The sequence below is a fragment of the Pseudozyma hubeiensis genome (assembly GCF_000403515.1).
Source record: "Pseudozyma hubeiensis SY62 DNA, scaffold: PHS42, whole genome shotgun sequence".
Classification (NCBI taxonomy): domain Eukaryota; kingdom Fungi; phylum Basidiomycota; class Ustilaginomycetes; order Ustilaginales; family Ustilaginaceae; genus Pseudozyma; species Pseudozyma hubeiensis.
This window is the reverse complement of record NW_012133824.1, coordinates 327,416-351,560: the sequence shown is the minus strand read 5'-3', so window position 1 is coordinate 351,560 and position 24,145 is coordinate 327,416. Positions and strand designations below refer to the sequence as shown.

Genomic DNA, 24,145 nt, shown 5'->3' with positions numbered 1-24,145 from the left:
TGGTCAAGCGCAGCTGTTCGGCTTGTCAGCTTCATCTCCATCTCCTCCGCCATTCCCATCTAGCCTGTGACCTTCTTCCCTTCCCACACGCACCTATCCCCCATCGACACCCCTTATTTGCGCATCAGCGAGGCGAATACCAGCATCAACTCGACGCGAGGCGTTCACACCCATGGCTCTGCTTGGATACTAGTGCATCACTTGGTTCCAAGAGTGCAGCGCCCGAGTCGCTAGCGTCCCGCCGCTACAACCCATTGGCGCGGGCCACCATACGCCAGCTGTTCCTGAGCTCATATCGTCCATCTGACCCGACACGGCCCCTGCTACGACCTCCCAACGGCTTTCACCATGGCTGACGAGGAGAAGGTCCCCGCCCCTTACTTTCAGGATGACGAGGAGGGTGTCACTTCCGACGAGGGCGAAGGCGTCGACCTCATGAAGTCTAACGGCAACCTTGTTGGCTCGGGAGGCGAAGATAGCAGCGACGAAGACGAAGACGACGATCCAGAAGAGGCTCGACGCGTCGCCGAAGGTTTCATCGCAGAGGACGACGAGGAGGAAGAGGAAGACGACGAGGCTCGCAGAGAACGCAGAAGACGCAGAAAGAAAAAGAGAAAGCAGAACGAGGAGGACTTTGAAGTCGACGAGGACGACCTCGAGCTGCTCGCCGAAAACACTGGACAGTCCCGCCGCAAGGAGGCCGGCCGTCTCAAACGTTTCCGACGAGGCTCCGCTTCTCCACCCGCAGACGATGAAGCAGCTGCCAGGCAAAGGACCCTCGACCAGATCTTTGAAGATGATGACGATGACGACGACGATGACATCCGCTCGGGACGCCGCGGCGTCAACTACGACGACGATGACGACGAAGATCTTCCCTCTGTCGGTCAAGCACTTCGCGCCGGCGTAGCCCGCAAACAACGAGAGGTCGTCGGAGGCTACGAGGACGACGGTCTCGATGACTTTATCGAAGAAGACGAGGACGACGAAGAGATGCAGGGCCTTGACGAGGATGAGCGCGAGGCGAGACGTCAAGAAAGGCGCGAGGAGAAGCGTAGAGCGCGCATGTCCGGATCCGCCGCCGATCCCGCTAAGGCTGGCATCGACCGCGAGGCCTGGGACGAGATCCACGAGATCTTTGGCAATGGCGAGGACTACTTTTGGGCGCTCGAGGACGAGGATGAAGATGCCTTCGATGAGCAAAAGAAGAACAAGATGGAGTACAAGGACATCTTTGAGCCCGCCCAGATTGCAGAGCGCATGCTCACCGAAGAAGACGAGCGCATCAAGCGCATCGACATCCCCGAGCGCCTTCAGCTGGCTTGCCCGGGCGAAGAGGGTCTCAAGCTGCTCGAACGAAAGCTCACCGATGCAGAGCTCTTTGAAGCAGCAAAGTGGGCCTCGACTCGCATTTCGACCAGAACCGCCGCCGAGTTCCTCGACGAAGCCGGCCTGTTCCACCGTCAACGATCTGAGTTCATCAATGCCGTCCAGCTCATGCTCTCCTACATGCTCAACGATCTCCTCGAGGTGCCATTCCTCTTCCAGCACCGATTCGACGAGCTCGAGCACCATTACTACGACGAGGTCGAGCAACAGTCTCGCACCATCGACCTCCTCACCCGTCGCGAACTCTACACTCTCAGCGGACTCGGTCTCAAGTTCAAGACGCTGCTTGTTCGCAAGGATCAGCTGCGTGCCACTTTCAACAAGATCCACGTCGACGTAAAGCTCGAACCCGGTCAAGAAGCACTTGACAACGGCGCAGATTCCACGCCAGCAGATCAAAATAGGCAGGCTCGTGCCGAGGCCTCGCAGCGTCAGAGGATCGTGTTCGAAGACATGCTCGCAAAGGCTGCCAGTCTCGAAGAGATCTCCGACATTACCGAATATCTCACCCTCCGCTACGGCCAGCAGATGCGCGACGCGCAAGCGCTTTCTAGCAACGGCACAGAGCAAGCAGCAGAGGATATGGAAGGTCTCACTCTGAACGGTGAGCCCCTCGTCAGCGCCACGCCTGGCTTCAAGAAGCCAAGTCTTGTGGGCCAGTACGAGCGCACAAAGAACACCGTCCTCGCCGAGCTCTCCAAGAAGTTCGGCATCACCGCCGACGAGCTCGCCTCCAATATCACGAGCACCACTCGGCAATACTCTCCTCGCGACCCGGACGTGTCCCCCTTCAAGTTTGCCGAGCAGTTCACAGGCTCGGCATGGGGAGCACACTCGCCCGAGATTGCGCTTGCCAAGGCCAAGATGATGCTCAGCCAGGAGATCGGCAAAGACCCTATCCTCAAGCGCGAGATGCGTCAGCTCTTCAAGGACGCTGCAGAGATCAACATCGAGCCCACCGAGCGCGGCATGACCGTCATTGACGAGCAGCATCCCTACGCCAACTTCAAGTTCATCGCCAACAAGCCTGCTCGCCTCGTGCCTCAAGCACCCGCTCAATACTTGCAGATGCTTCAAGCAGAGGACGAACTGCTGATCAAGCTCGACATCAACCTCAAAGACGTTGTGCTGAACCGCTTCGAGACGCGCCTCTTCAACAACTACGCCAGCGAAGGCGTCGGCGATGTCAGCAAGGCGTGGAACGACCAGAGGCGCGAAGTGATCCGCGAGGCGCTCAAATCCCACCTCGTCCCCAACGGACGTATCTGGCTCAAGGAGTACCTGCGCGAAGAATCACGCGAAGTGCTGCTGCGACATGTCGACGTCCTCATGACCAAGCGTGTCCAGCAAGGTCCCTTCATGTCTCGCAGCATGATGGCGCGCAACCGCGACCCCAAGATCGAGGAAGAGGACCGCATTCCTCGCGTGCTCGCCGTTTCGCACGGCGGAGGTGACCCTCGCAAGGACGTCGTCCAGGCAGTGTATCTCGACGAACGAGGTCGATTCCGCGAACACGCCACCTTTGACGACCTCCGTCCGCTCTCACCGCGCCAACTGCAGGAGCGCGAGCTCGAGCTCGAGCGCACACGAGGCAAGGCCGAGTTCACAGATCATCGTGCAGACTTTGTCAAGTTGCTCAAGCAACGCAGACCGGACATCGTGGTTGTCAGTGGATGGAGTGTGCGCACGGCCGAACTCAAGAGGCATGTTCAAGAGCTCGCCGAGATGGCTCACCAGGAGATCTGCGACGAGGACCGTCTCGGTTCTGATCTCGAGCGCGACCAAGCGGCCATCGACATTGTTACTTGCCACGACGACGTCGCTCGAATCTACCAGCACAGCAGCCGGGCCGCGGAAGAATTCCCCGAACTCAGCGAACTCGGACGCTACTGTCTTGCGCTGGCGCGATACGCCCAGTCGCCGGTCAACGAGTTCGCTGCGCTTGGCAGCGATCTGACCGCCGTGATCCTCGATCCCAACCAGCGTCTGCTGCCCCAGGACCGCCTGCGACTCCACTTTGAGCGCTGCATCGGTGCCATCGTCAACGAGAATGGCGTTGAGATCAACCAGGCCATGACCAGCACATATCTGCAGACGATGCTGCCCTTCGTCGCCGGTCTCGGTCCCAGAAAGGCGCAGGCCTTGGTGAATGCGATCAGCACAAAGCTTGAGGGCACGCTCATCAACCGCACGCTGCTCATCACGCGAAGCATCTTGACCTTCCAGGTCTTCCAGAACTGCGCATCCTTCCTCCGCATCGAGCAAGACATGCTGCTCGAGGCCGATGAGGACGACGTGCCAGACGTGCTCGACAGCACGCGCATCCATCCCGAGGACTACGACTTCCCGCGAAAAATGGCGGCCGATGCGCTCAACAAGCACGAAGAGGATCTCGAGGGCGAGCATGCAAGTCTGCCATGCAAGGAGCTCATGGAGGATCCCGATCCGGCCGACAAGCTTAGCGTGCTCGACTTGGACAACTACGCCACGATGCTGTTTGAGCGCAAGGGTGAACGCAAGCGTGCTACGCTGCATTCTTGCAAGACAGAGTTGATCAAGCCGTACGACGATCTGCGCGAGAAGCAGATGGAGCCGTCGCCGCAAGAGATCTTGACCATGTTCACGGGCGAGACGGCCAAGACGCTTGCAGAAGGTTTCGTCGTCTCGGTCGAGGTGCTGCGCGTCCAAGAGGGCAACCGTATGCAGGAGGGTCACATCAAGTGTCGCCTAGACTCTGGGATGGAAGGCACCATCGATGCCGAGAACGCGGTCGAAAACTACACGCCTGGCTCGGTGCGTCTCCGTGATCTGGTACGGCCTCAGCAGACGCTGGACGCCCTCGTTCGCAAGATCGACTTCAAGATGTGCACGGCTCAACTCAGCATTAACCCGTGGGATCTGCAGCATCGCGCCTCGCACCAGGGCAAGACACCAATCGATACCAAATTCTATGACAGAGCGAAGGCGGACCGGTGGAATGAGCAGGCGGAAGCTAGGGCCAAGATGCGAGTCCAGGCGCGTCGACAAAACCGCGTCATCGACCATCCGAACTACCACAACTTCAACTACAAGGCAGCCGTAACGTTCCTTCGCAGCCAGCCTCGAGGCTCCGTCGTTGTTCGTCCGAGCAGCAAGGGCGACGACCATCTCGCGGTGACGTGGAAAGTGGACGACGATGTATATCAGAACATCGACGTGATGGAGCTCGACAAGGAGAGCGAATACTCGCTCGGCCGGGTTCTGCGGATCGAAGGCATGGGCTCCTACTCGGATCTGGACGAGCTGATCGTCAACCACGTCAAGCCGATGGTGCACATGGTCGAGATGATGATGAACCACGAAAAGTACAAGGGCGCCGACGAGGAAGATCTCCAACGCTACTTGACTAACTGGTCGCTGGCGAATCCGTCGCGATCTGTGTACGCCTTTGGTCTGAACAAGGATCGACCCGGCTACTTCAATCTGTCCTTCAAGGCCAATCGTGATGCGGCGATCCAGACGTGGCCAGTCAAGGTGTTGCCCAATGCATTCAAGCTCGGACCTGCCGACCAGCTTGCCGATGTGGCGGCGCTTTGTAACGCCTTCAAGACGCAGTATACTACGCAAGCGAGTATGGCGCGAGGAGCAAAGACGCCTTACGGAGGGGGACGAACGCCTGCGCCGGGTCTGGGCGGTGCAACACCGATGGGTGCTCGAACACCTTACGGCGGAGTCAGGAACGGCATGGCTGGCGGTGCGACGCCCGGACTGGCTGCTGCTGGAGGGTATGGTACTCCGATGATGAATGTGGCTTCTGCTACACCGAACCCTTACGGGGCGGGTGCGTACGGTCGCCCGGGCCCCGCTGGAGGATACGGAGCGCCTCCTCTCCCAGGTCCTCCGGGTCGTCCACCATCGATGCCCGGCGCGCCTCCAATGATGCCACCTGGAATGGCGAGCGGTGGCGGACCACCGGCGAATTACCCTCCACCTTTCGCTGGCGGTGCTGGCGAGCCTGGCCCCCCGCCTTCGCGTCCACCGGTGCCTCACGGCATGCACCCGGACCGCTTTGCTCAGGCTGAATACGGTGGTCGCAGCAGTCAGCAGTCGTATGGAGGAAGCGGTGGCGGTGGTGGTGGTGGTGGTGGCTACGGCGGGGGTTACCGAGGTTATTAGGACGATGGTGGATGAAACACACACACAAAACTCCATATGGCCGCGGAGGCTCTTCCCCGACATAATCCAGATGTATTGTAATCACTGTCATAACAAAATGGTCATCGCATTGAATCCTTAGACAGCACGGAAGAGCGCAGTCCGTGGTATTCTCCTGAGTGAAGCAACAATCTGATGGACCATATCCTGAGGCGCGAGACTGCATTTCGTCAGGATCATGAGAATGAGAATGAGAATGAGCGGGAGGGAAGGGATGCTCCACATTTTCTGGTGTGATGCGCAGATCGCTGAATGGCCTTCAAGGGTTCACGTGCGCTCTTGGGAAAATCGCGCTTGAGCCATCTTTGCATCCTCCATCGTCGTTTCGACGGCTCTCATCGTTTCGCCTCCAACTCTTTTCCTCCTCTCGCTGATCCTGTTCATACAGCATTCACACTGCGGATGTCGACACCGGGCTCTTCATCCACACGGGCAACTTTTGAATTCGGATCCAATCCATCCAACGATTCCACTCACCGCTTTACGTTCACATCTGATCGTCCAGGCTCTGCCAACATGAGCGGGTACCTCGATGATAACCCGAGCGCTTCTTCATCTAGCAATCGACAACCTGATATGCTAGCGCCAACATCGCTCTTTGCTACGCTAGCACAACGACAGATGGATCAACAGCAACAGCTTTCACAGTCTCAGTACGACGATGATTCAGAATGGACTTCACGATCTCGAAGACATCCTCGAAGGAGCAAACGACATCGTCGTACAAGTCGATACGCCAGCGAAAGCGATACTGAAGACGACGAAGATGTTTCGGGATACACTTCCGACTCTTCGCACGATCGAGCACTTCAACAGGAGTGGGAAGACCAGTTGGATCAGTTGAAGTTGATGTTCCAGATCATCATCTTCCCCTTCGTAGGCAAGTTTTTCGGCAGGAAGTTTGGGTATTTTCGTAAGTACCAGACGATCTCGTGATACAGAAAGAGAGAAGAAGAAGATGCTGACGAGAAGAGTTTGGCTGATGATGTGCGAGCAGTGTTCAACCGGTACAAGGTGCTAGGATCACCTTTCGGGAGTAGGTTCTGGGGTGCAGCCGCGTCTGTGGCCACCAAGTAATGTGCACACACAGCAATACGCAGAACATCACACAGCTGAGACCGTTTTGAAAAGTGCGATTGAAACGAGTGACACTGCTTAGGGAGGTCGACAACATCCCGAGCGGACATTAAGAACGTGTGAGAACTAGCGAAAAGCTCTCTTGAAAGCCTGCGATCCCCCCATCACCATCTCACCACCCGCGGCACATCCCTTGCCCGCCTCGCAATCAATACCAAACTCAACACCACCGCCACCGCACACCCGACACTCGTCACCACAAACACCTGCCTATAACACTCCTCGCCGTCCATACACAAATGGCTGCTCGCCGGATGATCCCCCCCGTTCCCGCCTTTGCCCTTCCTCAACGCCTCCATCACCACCGTCAGCACGCTCGTATCCTGCGGAACATGTCCATCATAAATCCGCCCAAAGAGCAGGTTGAACACGTTCCCGGCTACCACGGGGGACAGGCTGACGAAGCCGTAGTTCTGACTGAAATGCTGCATGCCGAACCACTCGAAGACGAGCGTGGGGCAGACGCCGAACAGCGTCCCGTACGCGAGACCGGTGAGCGCGGATACGGCGAACAGGTCGTCCACCGTAGAGATCAGCCCGGGGGAAGCGGCGACCACCTGACTCGCGAATGCCAGCGTCGTCACCACGATCAACATCCACACCCGGTTGGCAGCAGACCCGGTCTTGTTGACGAGCCAGTCGGACAGAAGTCCGATGATGATTCGCCCGCTAAAGTTGCACAGCGAAATGACCGAGACTTGCTTCGCCTGCAGCTGCTGGACGCTGGATTTGGCACTGAGTTTGAACGATTCGAATGCGGTTGCTGCGACCGTGCCGTTGTTCGCAGGGGATCGGGAGAGGAGATCGCTGTTGTCGGCGGCGACGAGCACAGGGTTGTCTCGGTGATTGTAGTCCCACAGCGTCTTTGTGATGGTTCCGACGTTGTTGATGAGCAGCAGACCGGCGCCGGAGACGAGGGTCATGACGAGGAAGATTAGGTAGAAGTCGACCTGTTCGAACAGCTTTCGGCCGGAGATGTTGATCTGCGAAGGGTCGATGTCGCGTTTCGGGTCGCGTTTCGATTCGTCCCTTCCGGTGAGAAGTCCCTGCGATTCGGGATCCATTTCATCGGCTGCGACAGCTTCCTCGTCGTTCGCATTCGTGCCGTTACTGGAACTTGCAGCGACTGACCGTGGTGCGATGTGTGGCTCGTCAGCTTCGTCATCGTTCGCATCGCCAGACACCACCTGCGGTCGATGCCAGAGGCTTGCTTGAGCACCGATTTCCGAGGATGTTCGGCGGCGCACGTACCCTTCTCCAGTACGGCCCGGATTGCCACGATCGCCGTCCTCCTCGATCGGTGGAATGATCTTGATCAGACCCAATCCGATCAACATGCTCGTCATACTGCCGAACGCCAACAGCAGCAGGTAGTCTCCCGTGTTGCCCGGGAACAACAGATGCGACAGCGTCGAGTAGAAGAACGCACTCAACCCGAACCCTGACAGCACCAACGCGGTGGCCGTCCCCCTCCGACTCCCACCCCACGATTTGGCCTGCGCATTCATCGCCGCCGTGAACCCACCGCTGTTACCCAACCCGGTGAGCAGGTTCAGACAGAACAGCAGCCCCGTCGAGTGCAGCGACCAGTCTCCCGTGTACGACAGCGACAGCCCCGCGTATCCGATGGGAACCAGCACGGCTGCGATGATCAAGGCGGTGTGCGGTCCACGCTTGTCGATGTAGCGTCCCCAGAGCGGAGACGAGAGGTAGACGCCCGCATTGCCAGCGATACCAATGAGGTTGATCTGCGTCGAAGTTAGGTGGAGGGACTCTTGCAGTTGGGGAGCGAAGGAGCTGAAGGCGTAGTTGGAGCCGGCGGAGAGGGCGACGCAGACGGAGCCGGCGAGCGAGATGATCTTGCGGCGTAGGAGACGGGCGCGTTCGTCGGGATGGATGCTGCGTAGGGCGTCGGGATCGGGTCGAGTCGGTATTGATGGTGTGGATGATGAGAGCACCATTGTGAGTGTGAAGTGGCTGGTCTGTGCTAGTGTACGGAGGAATGGTTGAGGTTCGGATGCGCAAATGATAGAAGGCTCTTGTATGGATGTGCTGATCTATAGGCTGTAGGGGAGGTGGAACCTGGTGGTGGCCGCGAGTACGAGTACGAGTATTGCTGTCGTATCCTTCGTTGCTTATTTGACGTTGGATGACAGCAAAGTGTGAGTTGATGTGTGGGTGGATAGAGTATAAGCTATCACTGGACGTGAGATAGGATCTGCGGGATCGGCACACGGCTATCGACCCAAAAGTCGACTTGAAAGCACGCTGCTGCTCATCTCGAAAATACAGTCGTGTGTTCCTTGATGATTTTCCTCCTTTTGTTGGCATTGACGTGCGCCTGTTGCAGACGCCATGCGGGAAGGAACGTGCATGGGCGCACGTCAAATTGAAGTACACTTGAACCGACTTTTCGTCACGCGCTCGAATAAACCACATGTCGACACATATCCCATTCTGGAGTGACCATACACAGTCGCATCACCGAGTGCTCAGCAATGACTTCCGCTCCTACGCTCCGAGCAGTTGGATGTGGATCTCTTGATACGCTTCTTCCTGCTTCACCTTGATCCTACCTCTGCTCGCTAGCGCCAATGTGTGATAGAACGCCTGCGCTGCCACCGCCGGCGTGCTGCTAGCAACCGGAGCCAGATCGCTAAAGAACAAGAAATTCGGATCTTCCAGCTGCGCTCGGATCGATCGAGCATACTCTCGGAAGTTGCGTGTCTCTTCCTCAATGTCTTTTTGGAAGATTTGACTGGGCGGAGTGGGAGATCGCTCTCCGATGCCGGTCGCGGCTGTGGCTGCGGTGGGCAGTCCGAGCCTGAATCGCTCGACGGACGGTGTGCCGGGGAGGGAAGGGGGTGGAAAGTCGAAGATTTCGAGAGGCGCAACGGAGGAGGGTGACCCGGGTGGGAAGACAGGGGATTCGTGTGGTGGAAGGCGACAGAGTCCGGTGGGTGTTTCCACCGATACTTCGCGAAGGCGCAGAGGTGTCGCTTCGCGTTCGATGGTCGGAGGTCGATCATACGATACGGACGGCATCATCGAGGATCGTCGACGATGCTCCATGAACACGTTCCATGGAAGAGATTCGCGGGCGCCCCGAAGTGCAGCTGGGATTTCGGGTCCGGCCGCCGCTGCTCGTGCCACGCCAACTTCGGCTGCTTCCTCTTCGTCCAGCTCCATCGGCGTCGGAGGCGGATTTGCGGGTGGCAGATCGTCAGCAGGCGCAAGCGTAGCTTCAGCCCGCATCTCGAGGAATCTCGCTCGGCGCGAAACGAGGTGCTCCCCCACGGTCGTTTGCCACATCTCGGCTAGCATCGGATCGAGCGACATGTCTTCGGGTGGACCGAACATTGCTTGTCTGACTGTAGCGTCTGCTGCTCTGTTTCGTGCTCCAGCCTCCCGAAGGGCTCTTGCCATGGCCATGCGTTGTGGATAGTTGCTGCGAGCAGCACGCATCTCGTCGTCGCTCAAGATCGTCGTTTGATCGTCGAAAAGCTGCGCGGGTCGAGGACGTCGAGGTGCAAGTCCAAGAGACGCCTCGAGCTCGGCTGCTTCCTCTTCGTCTCTACGTCGACGAGATGGAGTGACGGTGGGAACACCGTCGATGATAGGACCGATGTCCATGCGTGCTGCTTCTTCGGTGAGCCTCTCTTCCAATTCTGGCCACTCCAACATGGGCCCGATGCTAGCCGTTGTCTCGTAGCCCACGTATCGACGTTGAATTCCCTCTGGAGCGCCAGGGATCATCACTTCCGGCCTCATCGCAGGCATCTCTGCACCCTCCAAGCCCAGATCCAGTCCTTCTGCATCATCCTCGTCGAATCCGCTGTCGCCGAGCACCGGTCCGAAGTCATTTTCGTCGCCGAAACCTCTCGGTAGACCCAGTTCGTCCTCCTCAAACCCTCTCCCTGCCAACGTAATCCTCTCTTCCTCCTCCGCAAACGAGACCGGAGTCTGCGCTCTAAAGCCATCCTCCGAGTCCACCTCTTCTTCCCTCGCCCTCCTCTCCATCGGCTCTACGCTCCACCGATACATCATGCCCATCGCAACCGCATCAAAATCCAAAGTGAAAAACGCCAGATCCAACTCCATCGTAATCTTGTCCCTCCCCACCATCCCTTTCTTCATATCGATATCCCTCACCTCCATCCTCTCTCCCATCACCATCGTCCTCCTGACATCATTGTGCACATTACTGACGTCGTTGTACAGCAACTGGGTTCGATGCAGGAACAACTTGACCACCCCGTACATCAACTGACTAGACAGTCGAAGGGATAGAGGCTCGGTAGGTCGACGAACATACTCGCACGCACCGGCGATGTTGACGGTGAGAATGTCCTTTCGCGTCAAACGACGAACGATGCTTCGATCTCCTAGCGTCGCTGCTAGCCAGACGATTCCGAGCCCCGTCTTGCGCCGTGAGAGTATATCGTGGTTGTAAAACATCGAGAAGAGCAGAAGAAGGGAAAGCGACGAACAATGGAATGAATGACCATTTCATTCAGGACTCGTCTCCTTATATACAGTCGTTGGTTTGAAAAGACAACTTTGGAGCGAGCGACAGAGACTGACGAGATGGGTGCGAAACAGAATGCGAATGCTAAGATGCTATTGAAAATGTGAGCTACAGGCCCCCATTCGACGAAAGGAGGGCAGGGTATAGTCGTTCTAGAGCCTTTGCCATGGCTCTGAGACGAAGGGGAAGCCAAGTCAGACAACGAGAAGGAACGTCGAGTATGGGCCAGAGCGACATGAGCAGCTGTATGCGTGATTGCGTGGAACTCGCGGCCTTGGATCTTTAAGATCCACCGATGAGCTGAGACGTCAACTCTAATGCTAAACCTGAGGCTCAGGGCGCCTTCGATGAGCAGGAATTGCCAAATGATGAGCCGTCTGACAGGCCTGGGCTCTAGTAAGGTCGAAGTTGAGCCGCAGGGAATTGCGCGGTCCAGATCGTAGGCGTCTCTGCACCGCTAGCATCCAACGCGTCAAAGTCGCCAAGCGATTGCATCCCCATCGCCTTGTGCAGCTGCCTTCGCTGCAGCAGATTGTCGATGCTCGTCTCGGCATCCTCCGAGACTGCACCTCGTGCGTGGTGCATTGCCGCCCAGTCCTCGTATGCTTCGTCCACTTCAGATTCGTCGCAGGTGTGTATCGATCCAGGATGCAAGGATGTGGAAGCGGTAACGGCAGGAAGGAAGTCTCCGTGTTGCTCGTCCGGGACTGTATCGGCTAGGAAGGGCGCAAAGCGTGGAGGTTGTTCGTGAAGTACCGATACGGCCTGGCTCACCTCGCCGCTCGAGGTGTTGGTGCTGCGTGGACGACGAGCGTCGCCGTCGAAATGATGCAAGGCACGAATGCCGCCATGCTGTGCGGGAACGGGAGCTTTTTCGCTCGACAAGGTGTGCTCTTGTTGCTGACTGAAGCGGGAAGACCAGAAGTGTGCCTCGTCTTCCTTCTCGCCGTTGGCAGTTCGGATGTAGGTGCGGATGAGACAGCCGAGAACGACCAAGCTGACAAAGACGATGGCCCTGGCTGTCTCTGAGCTTGTCATTGTTGCGGTTGAGCTTGATGTTGAAAGTCGACTTGATGTTCGGGATATCGACGGCTTGATTGTTTGCCCTACTTGTTCCAGCAACAAGGGTGATGATGAACGAGAGGAAGTCAGGGCAAGGTTTGGGTTGCCAACGTCGAGGTTAAAAGCGTTCAGCTGGCCAGTGCGAAGCTTGATGCACACTTGCAGCTGCAAAGGCCTAGGCTAGAGGAGGTCAAGGATGTCCGCGAGTCGGATGAGCGGATTGACAGATGTGGGCCGAGGCGCGTTGTTGAAAGTCAACAACGCCCACCCACGTCAATGCTGCGTCGTAAGCCTACTGCTTGTGGTGGGCACTGGATGCCGAGAGTAGGTCTGTTATGGTGGGCAGGAGGAAGGAAGGCATGGCCGTGGATGCGGAGATGAACAGGGGTAGAGTATCGCTGGCAGGCTGTCCAGTGCTGAGCAACCAGTCACAGCAAGAGGATGTTTCAAACGGGACCAGCTTCCGAAGAAGAGGCAGGGAAAAGTTAAGCAGCGAAAAACACGGGCTCGGCAGCGTGAAAAATGTCAAATGGCGTCAACGGGAAGTGAGCATGCGTTGACAGGGTCCCGCTCTCGCATCGGCAAGCGACATCGCAGCAGGCTGCTCTCGAGTGGTCACACAACCTTCGCTGCAGATCTGGAGTCGATGTTGCTTTCGAATGCAGACCTCACATGACCTGCCTCTCGAGCTTTCGACCGTTCGATCGTTCGGATGCGGGCGGATCGTGGGCGGAAGCAGTTCCGAGGAGCCACGATCTGCGAACTGCGATGGCCGCAGAAGATGATGCATCCATCCATGGATCCGTTGGCTGAACACTGCAGGTCAGTTAGCCTTGCGATTCGGAGGTGGTTGAATCGCCAGCACGAAACAAGAGAAAAGAAGCGGGAAAATGCCGTCGCGAGATTTGAGAAGCAGGGCCAAAATCTAAGCGAGATGCCATGACAGGCTGAGTGCAGTGGTGCAGAAGAAGCGATGGATTCGAAAAGAGGCTGGAAAAATCGCTGTGGCTTTTGGCCGGTATGCACGCCGAAGAGCATGGAGCTCCTAACTCTTCTCGGCTCGACCTGCCATCTCATCATGAAAAGCAGTCAGCTCCGTATGTATTTTGGGTACAGTGAGCTGTACTGAAGTCGGCTGAGCCGCCAAGACTTTATCAGGTCCAATACAACGACAATGACGAGCTGGGCTCGGTCTCGAACCTTTTCTTTTCTTGCGATTGAGCCCACGCTCGGACAGCAACTGGAAAGAATAAGAGGCTGAGCCACTTCGAACAGCCATGGCGTGCATCGCTCCATCCGTCAGTTGTCGAGACACACGGACCAGGACGGCATACACACGCTCATGCATCTTCAATCATTTCTACGAGTTGCAGCTGCGACGGACAGGGGCTCGGGCCGCTAAGCTCGACGAGCGGAGTTGATCAGGCGCTCTCCAAATCAGAGCTTTGTCTCTGCAACCGAAAAGTGAGAAAATGCGGGGTGGACTTTTTGTAGCCGTATCGTTGTGAGATCGTGGCATATGGCTTCACCGTCACGGCCGACAGGTTCGCGCCGACTTCGGCAGGAAAGAGAAAAAAAAGAGGTGCGCCGGGTCCATGTCAGCCGACACTACTCAAATTTGACCCTGAATACAGGATTCACCAACATCCGCTATCACCATCATCATCACCCGCAACCTTCTCGCTTGACGCATCTGCCGTTCGTACGGTTCCATGGTGCTGATTGCTCGCCTTTCTTCGTCGTCTTCTTCTTTCGTGTCCGCTGCTCGTTCCGTCCGCTCGTTCGCTCCAACGCTCCGTTCCATTTTCGCGGTTCCTTATCTTGCCCATTCGACCCGTCCTCTAGGATCACTCGCGACCACGTGCATCTCAAAGTCCGCGCCTCAATCTCGACCATTCCCTAGGAATCATCGCTTTGCATCCTTCGCTACCATGACTTGGACCCCGCCGAACCCCGCATCCGTCGGTGCTCCCGCCTTGCGTGTGCCAGAGGATATCCACACCCACGCAAAGCCAGCCGAATACAAGCCGGTCCACTTGCATCTCGACTGGAACATCGACTGGGATGCCCGTACCATCTCCGGTCGCGTGTCCCACATCATCGAGCTCATCAAACCCGGACTCACTTCCATCATTCTCGATGCGAGCTACCTCAAGATCCATTCCGTACACGTCGAGGGAAACAGCGTCGACTACAGCCTCGGCACGCAGCACGGCACCCTCGGCGCCCCTCTGGAAATTCCGATCCCTTCCTCCATCAGCAACAAGGGCGACAAAGTCCACATCGACATCGAATACACCACCACCGAGCGCTGCACCGCTTTGGGCTGGCTCACACGCGAGCAGACCGCTGGCAAAACCAACCCTTTCCTCTACTCGCAATGCCAGGCCATTCACTGCCGTTCGCTTGTCCCTTGCATCGACTCCCCCTCCCACAAAATCACCTACACAGCCACCGTCAACTCGCGCATTCCCGTCCTCATGTCTGCACTCAAGGACGATGACAAGCCGGACTCACCAGGTACCTACCACTTCAAGCAACCTGTCGGCATCCCTTCCTACCTCATCGCCATCGTCGGAGGCGATCTCGAGTTCCGCAAGCTCGGCGAGCGCACCGGTATCTGGGCCGAGCCACCCAACGCCGATGCCGTCCAGTGGGAATTTGAGGCCGATGCAGAGCGCTTCCTTGAGCACGCAGAAAAGGTCATCTCACCCTACTCATGGACACGCTACGACTCGGTCGTGCTTCCCCCTTCCTTCCCCTACGGAGGTATGGAGAACGCAAATTTGACCACGCTGACCCCTTCGCTCGTTTGCGGCGACCGAAGCTTGACCGACGTCTTGCTTCACGAGCTGTGCCACTCCTGGTCTGGCAACCTCACCTCGTGCGCCAACTGGACCCACTTCTGGCTCAACGAGGGCTGGACAGTCTACCTCGAGCGTCTCCTGCTTCAGGATGTTCACGGTCCCAAGGATGGTCCTGCTCATCGTGGTTTCTCTTACATCATTGGCTCCAAGGCCCTCAAGGATGCCCTTGTGCAGTTCACGGATACTCCTCGCTTCCAGCGTCTCATCCCCGCCTTCAAGGGCGGAGAAGACCCTGACGATGCGTTCAGCTCCATTCCCTACGAGAAGGGCTCCAACTTCCTCCTCTACCTCGAGCGCACCGTCGGCGGCCTCGACAACTTCCTCCCTTACGCCAAGAGCTACTTCCATGCCTTCTACAACCGGTCCGTCACCACGCAAGAGTGGCGCGAGCACCTCTTCAAGTTCTTCGAGACCAACGCAGAGGCCACCGCTGCACTTCACAAGGTCGACTGGGATGCCTGGTTCCACGGCGAAGGCCTCGAGCTACCGGTCGAGATGGAATATGACACCACGTTGGCCGAACAGGCTTTCTCGCTCGCTGGCCGCTGGATCCAGGTGATCGACGGTCACACGACGCTCGAGAGCGCCAAGTTTGGTCCCACCGATATCAAGGGCTGGAACGCTAACCAGGTGGTCGTCTTCCTCGAGCGCCTTCACTCTGGCCCCAAGGTTCCGCTGGCCATCACGCAGAAGCTGGACGAGGTTTACGAGTTCAGCAAGGCGAGCAACGGTGAAGTGCTGCTCCGCTTCTTCGAGGTCGCGCTCGAGGTCAAGGGCGGCAAATACGCGCAGCAGGCCGCTGAGTGGGTCAAGGGTCAGGGCAGGATGAAGTTCTGTAGGACCGTCTACCGAGCTTTGAACAAGGTCGAGCCCGAGCTGGCGAAGAAGACGTTCCTCGACAACAAAAGTTTCTACCATCCCATTGCCGCGGCACAGATCGAAAAGGTAAGTCACAAACCCCCACATCCCGTTCATTCTTTCCTTTTTCCTCGACTAGGGGAGACGAGATGGCGAGCGTTTCGTTGCCAGAAAAGTTGGCACAGATGCAACCGCACGGCGTCGTCTCGGACATTGATGCGAATGGTGATGCTGACACGCATCGACAACATTGTTCGCTTCGTCGATCGCTCGTTTTGTCTCTGCCTTCTCTCTTTTTCTACCAGGATCTTGGGCTTTAGATGTTGGCATGCATTTGTGGCAATGTTTCTCACTCAATCTCGATTTCTTTCATCCTCTATCTGTCTTTCATTGTGTGGCATTTGCTTCCTATCGTCTGTCTGCGCAGGATCTTGCGTTGACCGATTCCAAATCTTTGGCACCCGCACCCGGGGTGATCACCATCTTTGGCAGCACGGGAACGGGCAAGACCAAGCTTTCGGTTGAACTGTCGCTCGCCATCGCGTCGGATCCGGCCCGATTCGGCGATTGCAAGGGAGCAGAAGTTATCTCTTGTGATAGCATGCAGATCTACCGTGGACTGGATATCATTACGAACAAGGCGACGGTGGAGGAGATGAAGGGGGTTCGGCATCATTTGATCGGATTTGTCGATCCGCAGAAGGAACCGGAGGGGGGCAGTTATGATGTGACGAGGTTTGTGAGTGATACGAATGCGATCGTGGAGGAGTTGAGCGGCAGGGGAAAGGTGGGCGTTGTGTGTGGGGGGACGAGTTATTATTTGCAGCATTTGATGTTTCCGGGAAGACTGATTGCGGGCAAGGCGGAGGTTGAGGGTGAGGTGGATTTGACGGAGGATCTGGCGTATCAGGGATTGGACGAGGAACAGAAGGATCTGTTGGATCAGGTCGAGGCGCGGAACAGTGGCAAACTTGATTTGGCAGCTAGGGCAGCGGTGGATCCGACGTTGTCGACGAAACTCTGGCAAATCCTCGACCGGCTGGATCCGAGCATGGCGGCTAGATGGCATCATCGTGATGCACGAAAGATTGCCAATTCGCTACGAGTCTACAAGGAGACTGGTCGACCACACTCCTACTGGATTGCTCAACAAGATTCCCGTTCATCCTCCTCCACCGCCGCTACTTCTTCTGCACCTATCGAAGCAACCGGAGTCAGCACCCAACGCAAGCTCCTCTTCTGGCTATGGTGTGATCCGCCCACCCTCCGTCAACGCCTTGACTCACGGGTGGACGACATGGTCCGCCGCGGTCTCGAATCCGAGGTCGTCGAAATGCGATCCATCGCACGCAACATACTCAACGATGTGGTCAACTATCAATCTGGCATCTTCCAGACCATAGGATATCGACAATTTGCCGACTACATTGATCGACTCTCCTCGCTCACTTCCTCCTCTTGTCGACAAAAGGCATTCGATAAAGCTGTGGAAGATACCAAGACGTCGACTCGGCAGTATGCGAAGTCCCAGATGAAGTGGGTGCAGAACAAGCTGATCCCTGAAGTGCGGCGCGCACAAGCTGCTGTTGGGGAAGGCGGCGAGGTGGAACTGTATCTCTTGGATGCGACGGATGTTGACCAGTGGGACGGAAAGGTTCTCGCTCCAGCATTGGATATTGCAAGTCGCTTCTTGACGGGAAAGGACCTGCCGAATCCGGAAACGATCTCGAATCCGGTTGCTGCGAAAGAGTATCTCTTCGGAGGAAGAAGCGCCAACCAAGCACTGACGAAACTCGGTCCAGCAAACCCGGACAAGGGCGAAGGTGAACGGACGATCGAAGCCAACAAGCTCTACACTTGTCAGGTGTGTACGTTCGACCCTTCCCACCCTGTCCGCGTCAGAGAAGTCGATCAAGAAACCCACACAAAGGGTCGACACCATCGAAACAACGTCAAGCGCAGGACATCAAACGCAGACAAGGAAGCAGCCATTAGGGAAAAGATTGAAAAGGGAGAACGAGTCAGAGCCGCAAGACTGGCGTTGAAGGAAGAAGAGGCTGCGAAAAAGGCGCTGTCAAAGCAGGCGAACAATGAACAGCGGCAGGAAGAGGAAGAGGTGTGACACACATACTTTCAGATATGTTTAATCAATATACCCCCGGGGCGAACGAGCGGAATCAATTTTGTTTGTGACGTGACAACTGTGACATACGACTGCATTCTACCTGCGAGAGTCGGTGATCCATTCGAGGCTGCAAATCTACAAAGCTTGTGTAGCGTCGATCTCGATAGCTGGCACGATGGAGGCCATAAACTTGAGGAAGATGATCATGTACTGGTCTACTCTCAGACCTTCGACCTCTTCTTCCCCCTCACCGGTTGCTGCTTCGCCACTTGCTCCGGCACCTGCGTCCTTCGCCTCTATCGCGGTGGTCGCGCTTGCATCCCCCGCTCCACCGGTGACCCTCTTGACAGCACTCGAAACACTCCAACCTTTCTTGGACTTCTTCTTCTCCCCCGTGCCACCCGCGGAACCCGATGCAGCAGCTGCTTTCCGCTGCTCTTCGATCACCGACGCGTTCATACGCTCGATGACCTTCTTCATCACGCTGGCGTGTTTGCACGGATGGATGCTGGCGGTCGCCACACCAACAGCCGATGCGGAAGATGTTGCCGAGCTGTCCGGCCCCGCATGACCGTGCGGGAAGGGTTCGATGGTGACCGTCTTTTGCGCATAGTCGGACGAGACGTCTTCGAAGATCTGAGCTGGTTTGAGCGGTACACCGTGCTCGTCGTAGCCTACGAGCCACATTCGGGGTGTCTGGTAGTATTTGTCGTAGGTTATGATGCAGTCATACTTGCGGACGGAGAGCAATTTGCCGTTGTCACCAGCCGAAGCAGAGCCGGATGCAGAGCTGTTGAACTTTAGTGGAGCAGCTGTAGCTGGGTCGTCCTCTTCTTCGATGCCGCCTGCGAGATCGTCGGTCTCGTCATCCATATCGGGGATATCTGGCATGTCTGGAATGTCACCGATATCGCCTGCCGAAGCGGAAGGCTGGATCGGATTGTTCTGGTGCCCAATGCTGACGCCAGCTACACGAGCGGCGAGATCGTCCTGCTGCACGTCAGTGAGCTGATGTTCGGGTGCAGACTGATCTTCGCCAATGTCTGGGATGTCGATCATATCCGCTGCTCGGCTGCTACTCCCTGTCTGCTGGTCGTCAAAGTGGGTAGCGACCCACTGATCGTCTTCGGATGCATCTGCACCGCTGTCCTCGCCGAAGCTCATGAGCTTCTCATCGTCGTCCTTGACTCCGACCCCGACGCCCTTTTCTATCTGACTGACACGTCGCAGCGATGGTACTCCGCATGAGATCAAGAACTGCTTGTCCTTGGGAAGGTAGTCGCGCGCCTTGGAGGAGCTGCCTGCACACCATTGCCAGGTGGGGAATTTGTAGGATAGGAAGTCACCGGCAGCTACGAATTCGTCTGTGTGTGCAAAAGGGATTCGAGAAACTCAGAGGTCAGCACCGTTGCAGATCTACTCGCTGATGCCATGGGCGAGAAGGTCGCTGCTCACCAGGAGTGATCCTTCCGTGCTCCTTGAACTTCGACTCTCGCAGGACTGGCGAGAGGTATTCCCTGACAGCCCAGAAATGGGTTTGAAGTGCGTTCATGTTGCCTGGTCGTACTGACCCCTCCGATGCCTTTGAACAAATTGAGAATGAAGAAGCGAGTATCGAGGATCAATGCGAAATCGTGGGGGACAAAGCGACAACGGGCGAGCGAGGCGCTGCGTGTACCACGGCTGAGTTTCGTAACGGCATGAGATGGTCCGTGTTCTACTCTTGACTTTCCGACAAGACCCTTGGCAGAGCACGCTCGGGTAGCATAATCTAACAAATCCATTCGGGTCTGGCCGAAAGCGAGTTTTATCGAAACCTAGCCCAGCTGGGTAAGTAAAAGCGTGGGCCGACGACCTAACAAGAGCTGTGTCGGCTACAGTCGAACATGAAACGCTGAAGTGTTACTCGGCAAGGTGAGAGTCCATTCGCTTCGCAGCAGCGAACACCACCCAACACGATACTTCGAGAAGTTTCATCAACTCTCTGCTACCAGCTCAAGCCGAGATCAGACTTGTGGCTTTCGAGAGCTGGCTGCTTGCGAGCGTAGGAGAGCAGGCCTGTTCCAGTCGACATGTGGCGCTTGCATCTGGACTGACCCGAACAACGGCGATGCCGTTCCCGGTCATCCATCTGCGCCACCACGAGCCACTCCGACCGGCCCACAATGTGGCCGAGCAAGTGTGGCGGCGGGTCCTCACACACGCTACCAGCTGTTACCCCGCCACTCTTGTGCACGGTTGACCGATCTGCGATCTTAGGTTGGCCGTTTCGGTGTTTGCAGATAGTGGGCCTAGATTGCTCTTCCAAGACTGCTCCGGCAGCATTGTCCTTCGGACACTGAAATGCGGGACAGGCTTGGGAACGTGCGGCAAAGAGACGAGGATCTAGAACTTCACGCTCTTCCGGCAGGATTCATTGAAACACAGCGGCAAAGAGTGTGAGATCGGCAATTGTGAAGCCTGAGGCAGTGGCAGTGAAAGGTCGTTGGTGTGGGAGGTCGACGTGGGCTTCTCTTGCGCGGGCACGGCTGCATGGGTGGGATTCGGCAGCTTAGCCGACGCGCCGATCTGCACGTCCAACTTTCCGAGCGACGCAAGCAGACTCCACGATCGAAGAGTGCATCGCAACGTGCGCGTATGTCCGCGTTGCGAAATTAGGTGTGGCTCGCTTCGCATTGAAGCCATTTGCTCCGCCTCATGAGAGCACAAGCCGCTCATGCCAAATTAGCCACAGGTCGGAATGCAGACGCCGGCAGCAGGAACAAACAGAGGTCGGCTCGCCATAGCCTGTCGGTCTCGGCGATACATTTGCCCAATTGCCAAGCGAGCCTCCAGTTCAAGCCGCTGACCGCTGTTTCGGGTCCTGGCTTGACTTCCGGCAGACAAATTTTGGTCCGGCGTGCATTCGCATAGCCGTGGTGGATGAGATAGATCAACCCCAGGAGCAAGTGTTTTCGGGCTGCGATTCCAGCTTAAGAGCTCGAAGATCTTCGGCGCGACTGCCTGATCGAGGCGGTCAAGCTGCCGACGAGTTCAATCGAGCACACAACGATGGATGATCACGTTCTTTGTGTAACACTGTGGGCGGCTAAATTATTCGAACTGCAGTGGGCTGTGTCGAGTCTATCGAAGCAAAGGCCGATGCGAAGCACTTCGTCCGGAACTCGGCGCCGAACGTTCCTTATGCCCAGGCGAAGGTCGGCATCTGCCGTCGTTGGCGGTATCAGGGACGGGCCAGAGGCCGACAACCAGAGCAACTTGGCTCTAAGCATACATCGGTGATAGCCGGTCAACTTACCAAAGAGTAGGCGTACATTGCAACCGTGCCAGATGGCGCTGCAACAGCTCCACGTACGCTGCACGGTTTCATGCTGTGTCACCCTGAACTCCGTAACTTTGAGACTGCAAAGCTCGAACCCTTTCATGTGATCAGCCTTTATGTAAAGCTTACCGAACGCATCATCATTCACGTGAGCGGGCCTTTCCATCACCATCGCCTTGGGGTCGCGTCCGCGTGTGGCCACTTGTCGAGAGAATCTCGTGTGTGGGGCCAGAGGACAGTACAGAATGGAAGGAGAACCGCTTCGATCTGGACGGAAGGTATCAAAGTATAGCCGAGCTGAGCGGCAAAGGTGAGGATTCAGTCGCAGGCCAAGCACCGCAATGGCGCAGGTGGAACAGGAAATAGCTTGGCTTGTCTTGGTTCAGCCAACCTCTCTCTCCGAAAAAAATAGAATGCCAACAGATGCATCGTGCCTTGCCTTGCGCAATTTCACATTTTCCCAGATAGTTATTCGAGCTCTCCCCTGACGCTCGGCACAGCAATTCTTCTTTTCTTTTTTTATTTGTCAGTAATATAGGTCAAGGAAATGTGGCAGTCTCCAAGGCTCGATCTGCGTGGATGCCAACTATTTCGAGTGCCGCGCCGCCATCCATCCTTGCACGCCGTATCGCGCCTCCTTCCGCACGCTGTTTCACATCCTGGAAGACGCTTCCGCGGCGTTTGGAGCTGCAGATTATGCACTGTGCTGCTGCATCTCACCCTGAAGGAGAAGACATTCGCCCCCAATCGCTGGGTCACATTGCTGAAACCAGGTCGTATTGCATCGCACGCCTTCCGGATGGATGCCAGTCGCCTCCATCCTCCATTGCCGCAAAGCGAGATGCGATGGGCGATGGGCGATGCAAGTCGCAAACTATGAGAGTCCGGGTGAACCTTTCGTCTTGTACCCTGCTGTACCGCAAAATTGTGGTTGCCCTGTCCTCGGCTGCCCCTCATCTCTACATCGGCTGTGTTTTGGTGATTGCCTCCCACACGAGGGGACGCTGCCACACTCTGCCCTGGCCTTATTACTTTCGGCCTGCCGTATGGCGAACTTCCTTTACTACCATACCATCCACCATACTTTCTACCCTTACCGTCGACAGCAGCGCCTTGTCAGCAGCCTCCTTGGCTCTCTTTTCTTCTGCCAAGAGTCGATCCTAGAACAGCTCAATTCAGCTGAGGATTCGCCACCTCGACTTCATATTGAATCCTTCCAGAGTTCGATATTTCCCTGCCCATCACCTCTCTCTCAACCTTCAGCTCCACTTTCTAACTCTCATATTGACACGATGTTGCACCAACGCAGCACATCCAGCACGTTCGTCGGGCCTATGGGGGGTACAAGGCCGACCGTCCATTCCGAGCACCCGCCGTCTGTCCCTCGCTTCGCTCAGCACAACCCTTACGACGGCGGTGCTGCAGATTCTTTCTCAACAGCACGGACACCTGCCTCGTTTACCCGCAGCGCCTCTTCACGCAACACCAACAACCTCATACCCGCAAAGCGACCCTCGTCAGGACACTCGTCGCGCCAGTCTTCTTCCGATTCGATTGAATCGGTGACGACTGCCTCTTCGTTCACTCGTGCTTCTCCATCGAGCTCCGACTTTGGCAGTGGCGAAGAGGATGATCTGATCCAAGTTGTGTACACTTCATCTGCGCGATCGCGTCTCATGTCCATCGACGAGGTCAAGTCGATCCTGCGTGCTTCTCGCGCCAACAACACCGCGAAGGGCATCACCGGCCTCTTGCTCTACCGCGACGGCTCGTTCGCCCAGTTCCTCGAGGGACCAGCGCATGCGGTCGACTCGCTCTACGACACGATCGAGCGCGACCAACGTCACCACGGTGTCATTCGTGTACTCCGACAGTCTGTCACCAAACGTGACTTTCGTCAGTGGAGCATGGCGTTCCGCGATCTCGACATGCTCAAAAGGCGATCCCCTTCGTCCTTCAAGTTCGACGAGGATGATGGCGAATTGGCACCCGAAGAGGCTGTCAATGAAGGCTTTAGCCAGCTCATGAACGTCGGTCTTCGAGCGGGCGATGCCTCCGACAACGAGTACCGTCCCGATGCTATGGGGAATGCCAAGCTCGATCTGCCAGCGGATATGTCTGCGAGCATGCGAAGGCTCGTCACCACGTTCTACCGTCTGATGGACAGACCTCTTTAGCTTTTCTTTGTAATAATTAGTATTTTGGGCCGCTACGTTTGGTTTTTCTTTTGGTATACCCTGCGTTGGCTGCGCCACACCTGCCGCCATCTCAAGTCTCTCCTGTTGCAAATCTGCTTGTCCTTGTCTCATCGGGTAATTCGATTGTCTTTCGTACTTCTCTCTCTCTCTATCTCCCTCCCCGGTTTCAGCGTTGCGAACATACACGGGCAATACAGTCACGATTCTTCTCTATTCTCGCTTCGAAAGCTGAATCTCTCCTGACTATGGCTGTTGTACGAAGGTGAGGTGTCGATCCGCAATTTGCCCATCGAAGTAGCGATATGCGTCTACGAACCAGACACCGCACAGTGAAAGCGGAACAAGGCCAAGACTGCAGCCTTCCGTATACGACGCATTCGAAGTGTGGCGCAGGCGGAGTTTATGAAAGCTCAGATCGAACCCTGACTTTCCCTTCGCAGCCCAAAAAAAACGATCCCTGTTAAT

At 56.6% G+C, this 24,145-nt stretch overlaps 7 protein-coding genes across 7 annotated transcripts; 3 read left to right on the top strand and 4 right to left on the bottom strand.

Moving 5' to 3' along the window:
• Positions 1-348: 348 nt before the first annotated feature.
• Positions 349-6,519, top strand: PHSY_004330 (hypothetical protein; the record flags this gene model as incomplete). Its single annotated transcript, XM_012334943.1, has 2 exons — positions 349-5,536; positions 5,972-6,519. The coding sequence occupies 2 exons, from the start codon at positions 349-351 to the stop codon at positions 6,517-6,519; spliced, it is 5,736 nt and encodes a 1,911-aa protein (XP_012190333.1).
• Positions 6,520-6,824: 305 nt separating this feature from the next.
• Positions 6,825-8,681, bottom strand: PHSY_004329 (hypothetical protein; the record flags this gene model as incomplete). Its single annotated transcript, XM_012334942.1, has 1 exon — positions 6,825-8,681. The coding sequence occupies one exon, from the start codon at positions 8,679-8,681 to the stop codon at positions 6,825-6,827; it is 1,857 nt and encodes a 618-aa protein (XP_012190332.1).
• Positions 8,682-9,231: 550 nt separating this feature from the next.
• On the bottom strand, positions 9,232-11,178 carry PHSY_004328 (meiotic cohesin complex subunit Rec8; the record flags this gene model as incomplete). The annotated part of the gene is made up of 1 exon (XM_012334941.1): positions 9,232-11,178. The coding sequence occupies one exon, from the start codon at positions 11,176-11,178 to the stop codon at positions 9,232-9,234; it is 1,947 nt and encodes a 648-aa protein (XP_012190331.1).
• Positions 11,179-11,641: 463 nt separating this feature from the next.
• PHSY_004327 (ubiquitin carboxyl-terminal hydrolase) lies at positions 11,642-14,114 on the bottom strand (the record flags this gene model as incomplete). The annotated part of the gene is made up of 2 exons (XM_012334940.1): positions 11,642-12,490; positions 13,980-14,114. The coding sequence occupies 2 exons, from the start codon at positions 14,112-14,114 to the stop codon at positions 11,642-11,644; spliced, it is 984 nt and encodes a 327-aa protein (XP_012190330.1).
• Positions 14,115-14,241: 127 nt separating this feature from the next.
• PHSY_004326 (hypothetical protein) lies at positions 14,242-18,157 on the top strand (the record flags this gene model as incomplete). Its single annotated transcript, XM_012334939.1, has 2 exons — positions 14,242-16,122; positions 16,463-18,157. The coding sequence occupies 2 exons, from the start codon at positions 14,242-14,244 to the stop codon at positions 18,155-18,157; spliced, it is 3,576 nt and encodes a 1,191-aa protein (XP_012190329.1).
• Positions 18,158-18,295: 138 nt separating this feature from the next.
• PHSY_004325 (potential E2-like lipid conjugating enzyme Atg3) lies at positions 18,296-21,530 on the bottom strand (the record flags this gene model as incomplete). Its single annotated transcript, XM_012334938.1, has 3 exons — positions 18,296-19,524; positions 20,258-20,498; positions 21,459-21,530. The coding sequence occupies 3 exons, from the start codon at positions 21,528-21,530 to the stop codon at positions 18,296-18,298; spliced, it is 1,542 nt and encodes a 513-aa protein (XP_012190328.1).
• Positions 21,531-22,528: 998 nt separating this feature from the next.
• On the top strand, positions 22,529-23,659 carry PHSY_004324 (hypothetical protein; the record flags this gene model as incomplete). Its single annotated transcript, XM_012334937.1, has 1 exon — positions 22,529-23,659. The coding sequence occupies one exon, from the start codon at positions 22,529-22,531 to the stop codon at positions 23,657-23,659; it is 1,131 nt and encodes a 376-aa protein (XP_012190327.1).
• Positions 23,660-24,145: the final 486 nt, after the last annotated feature.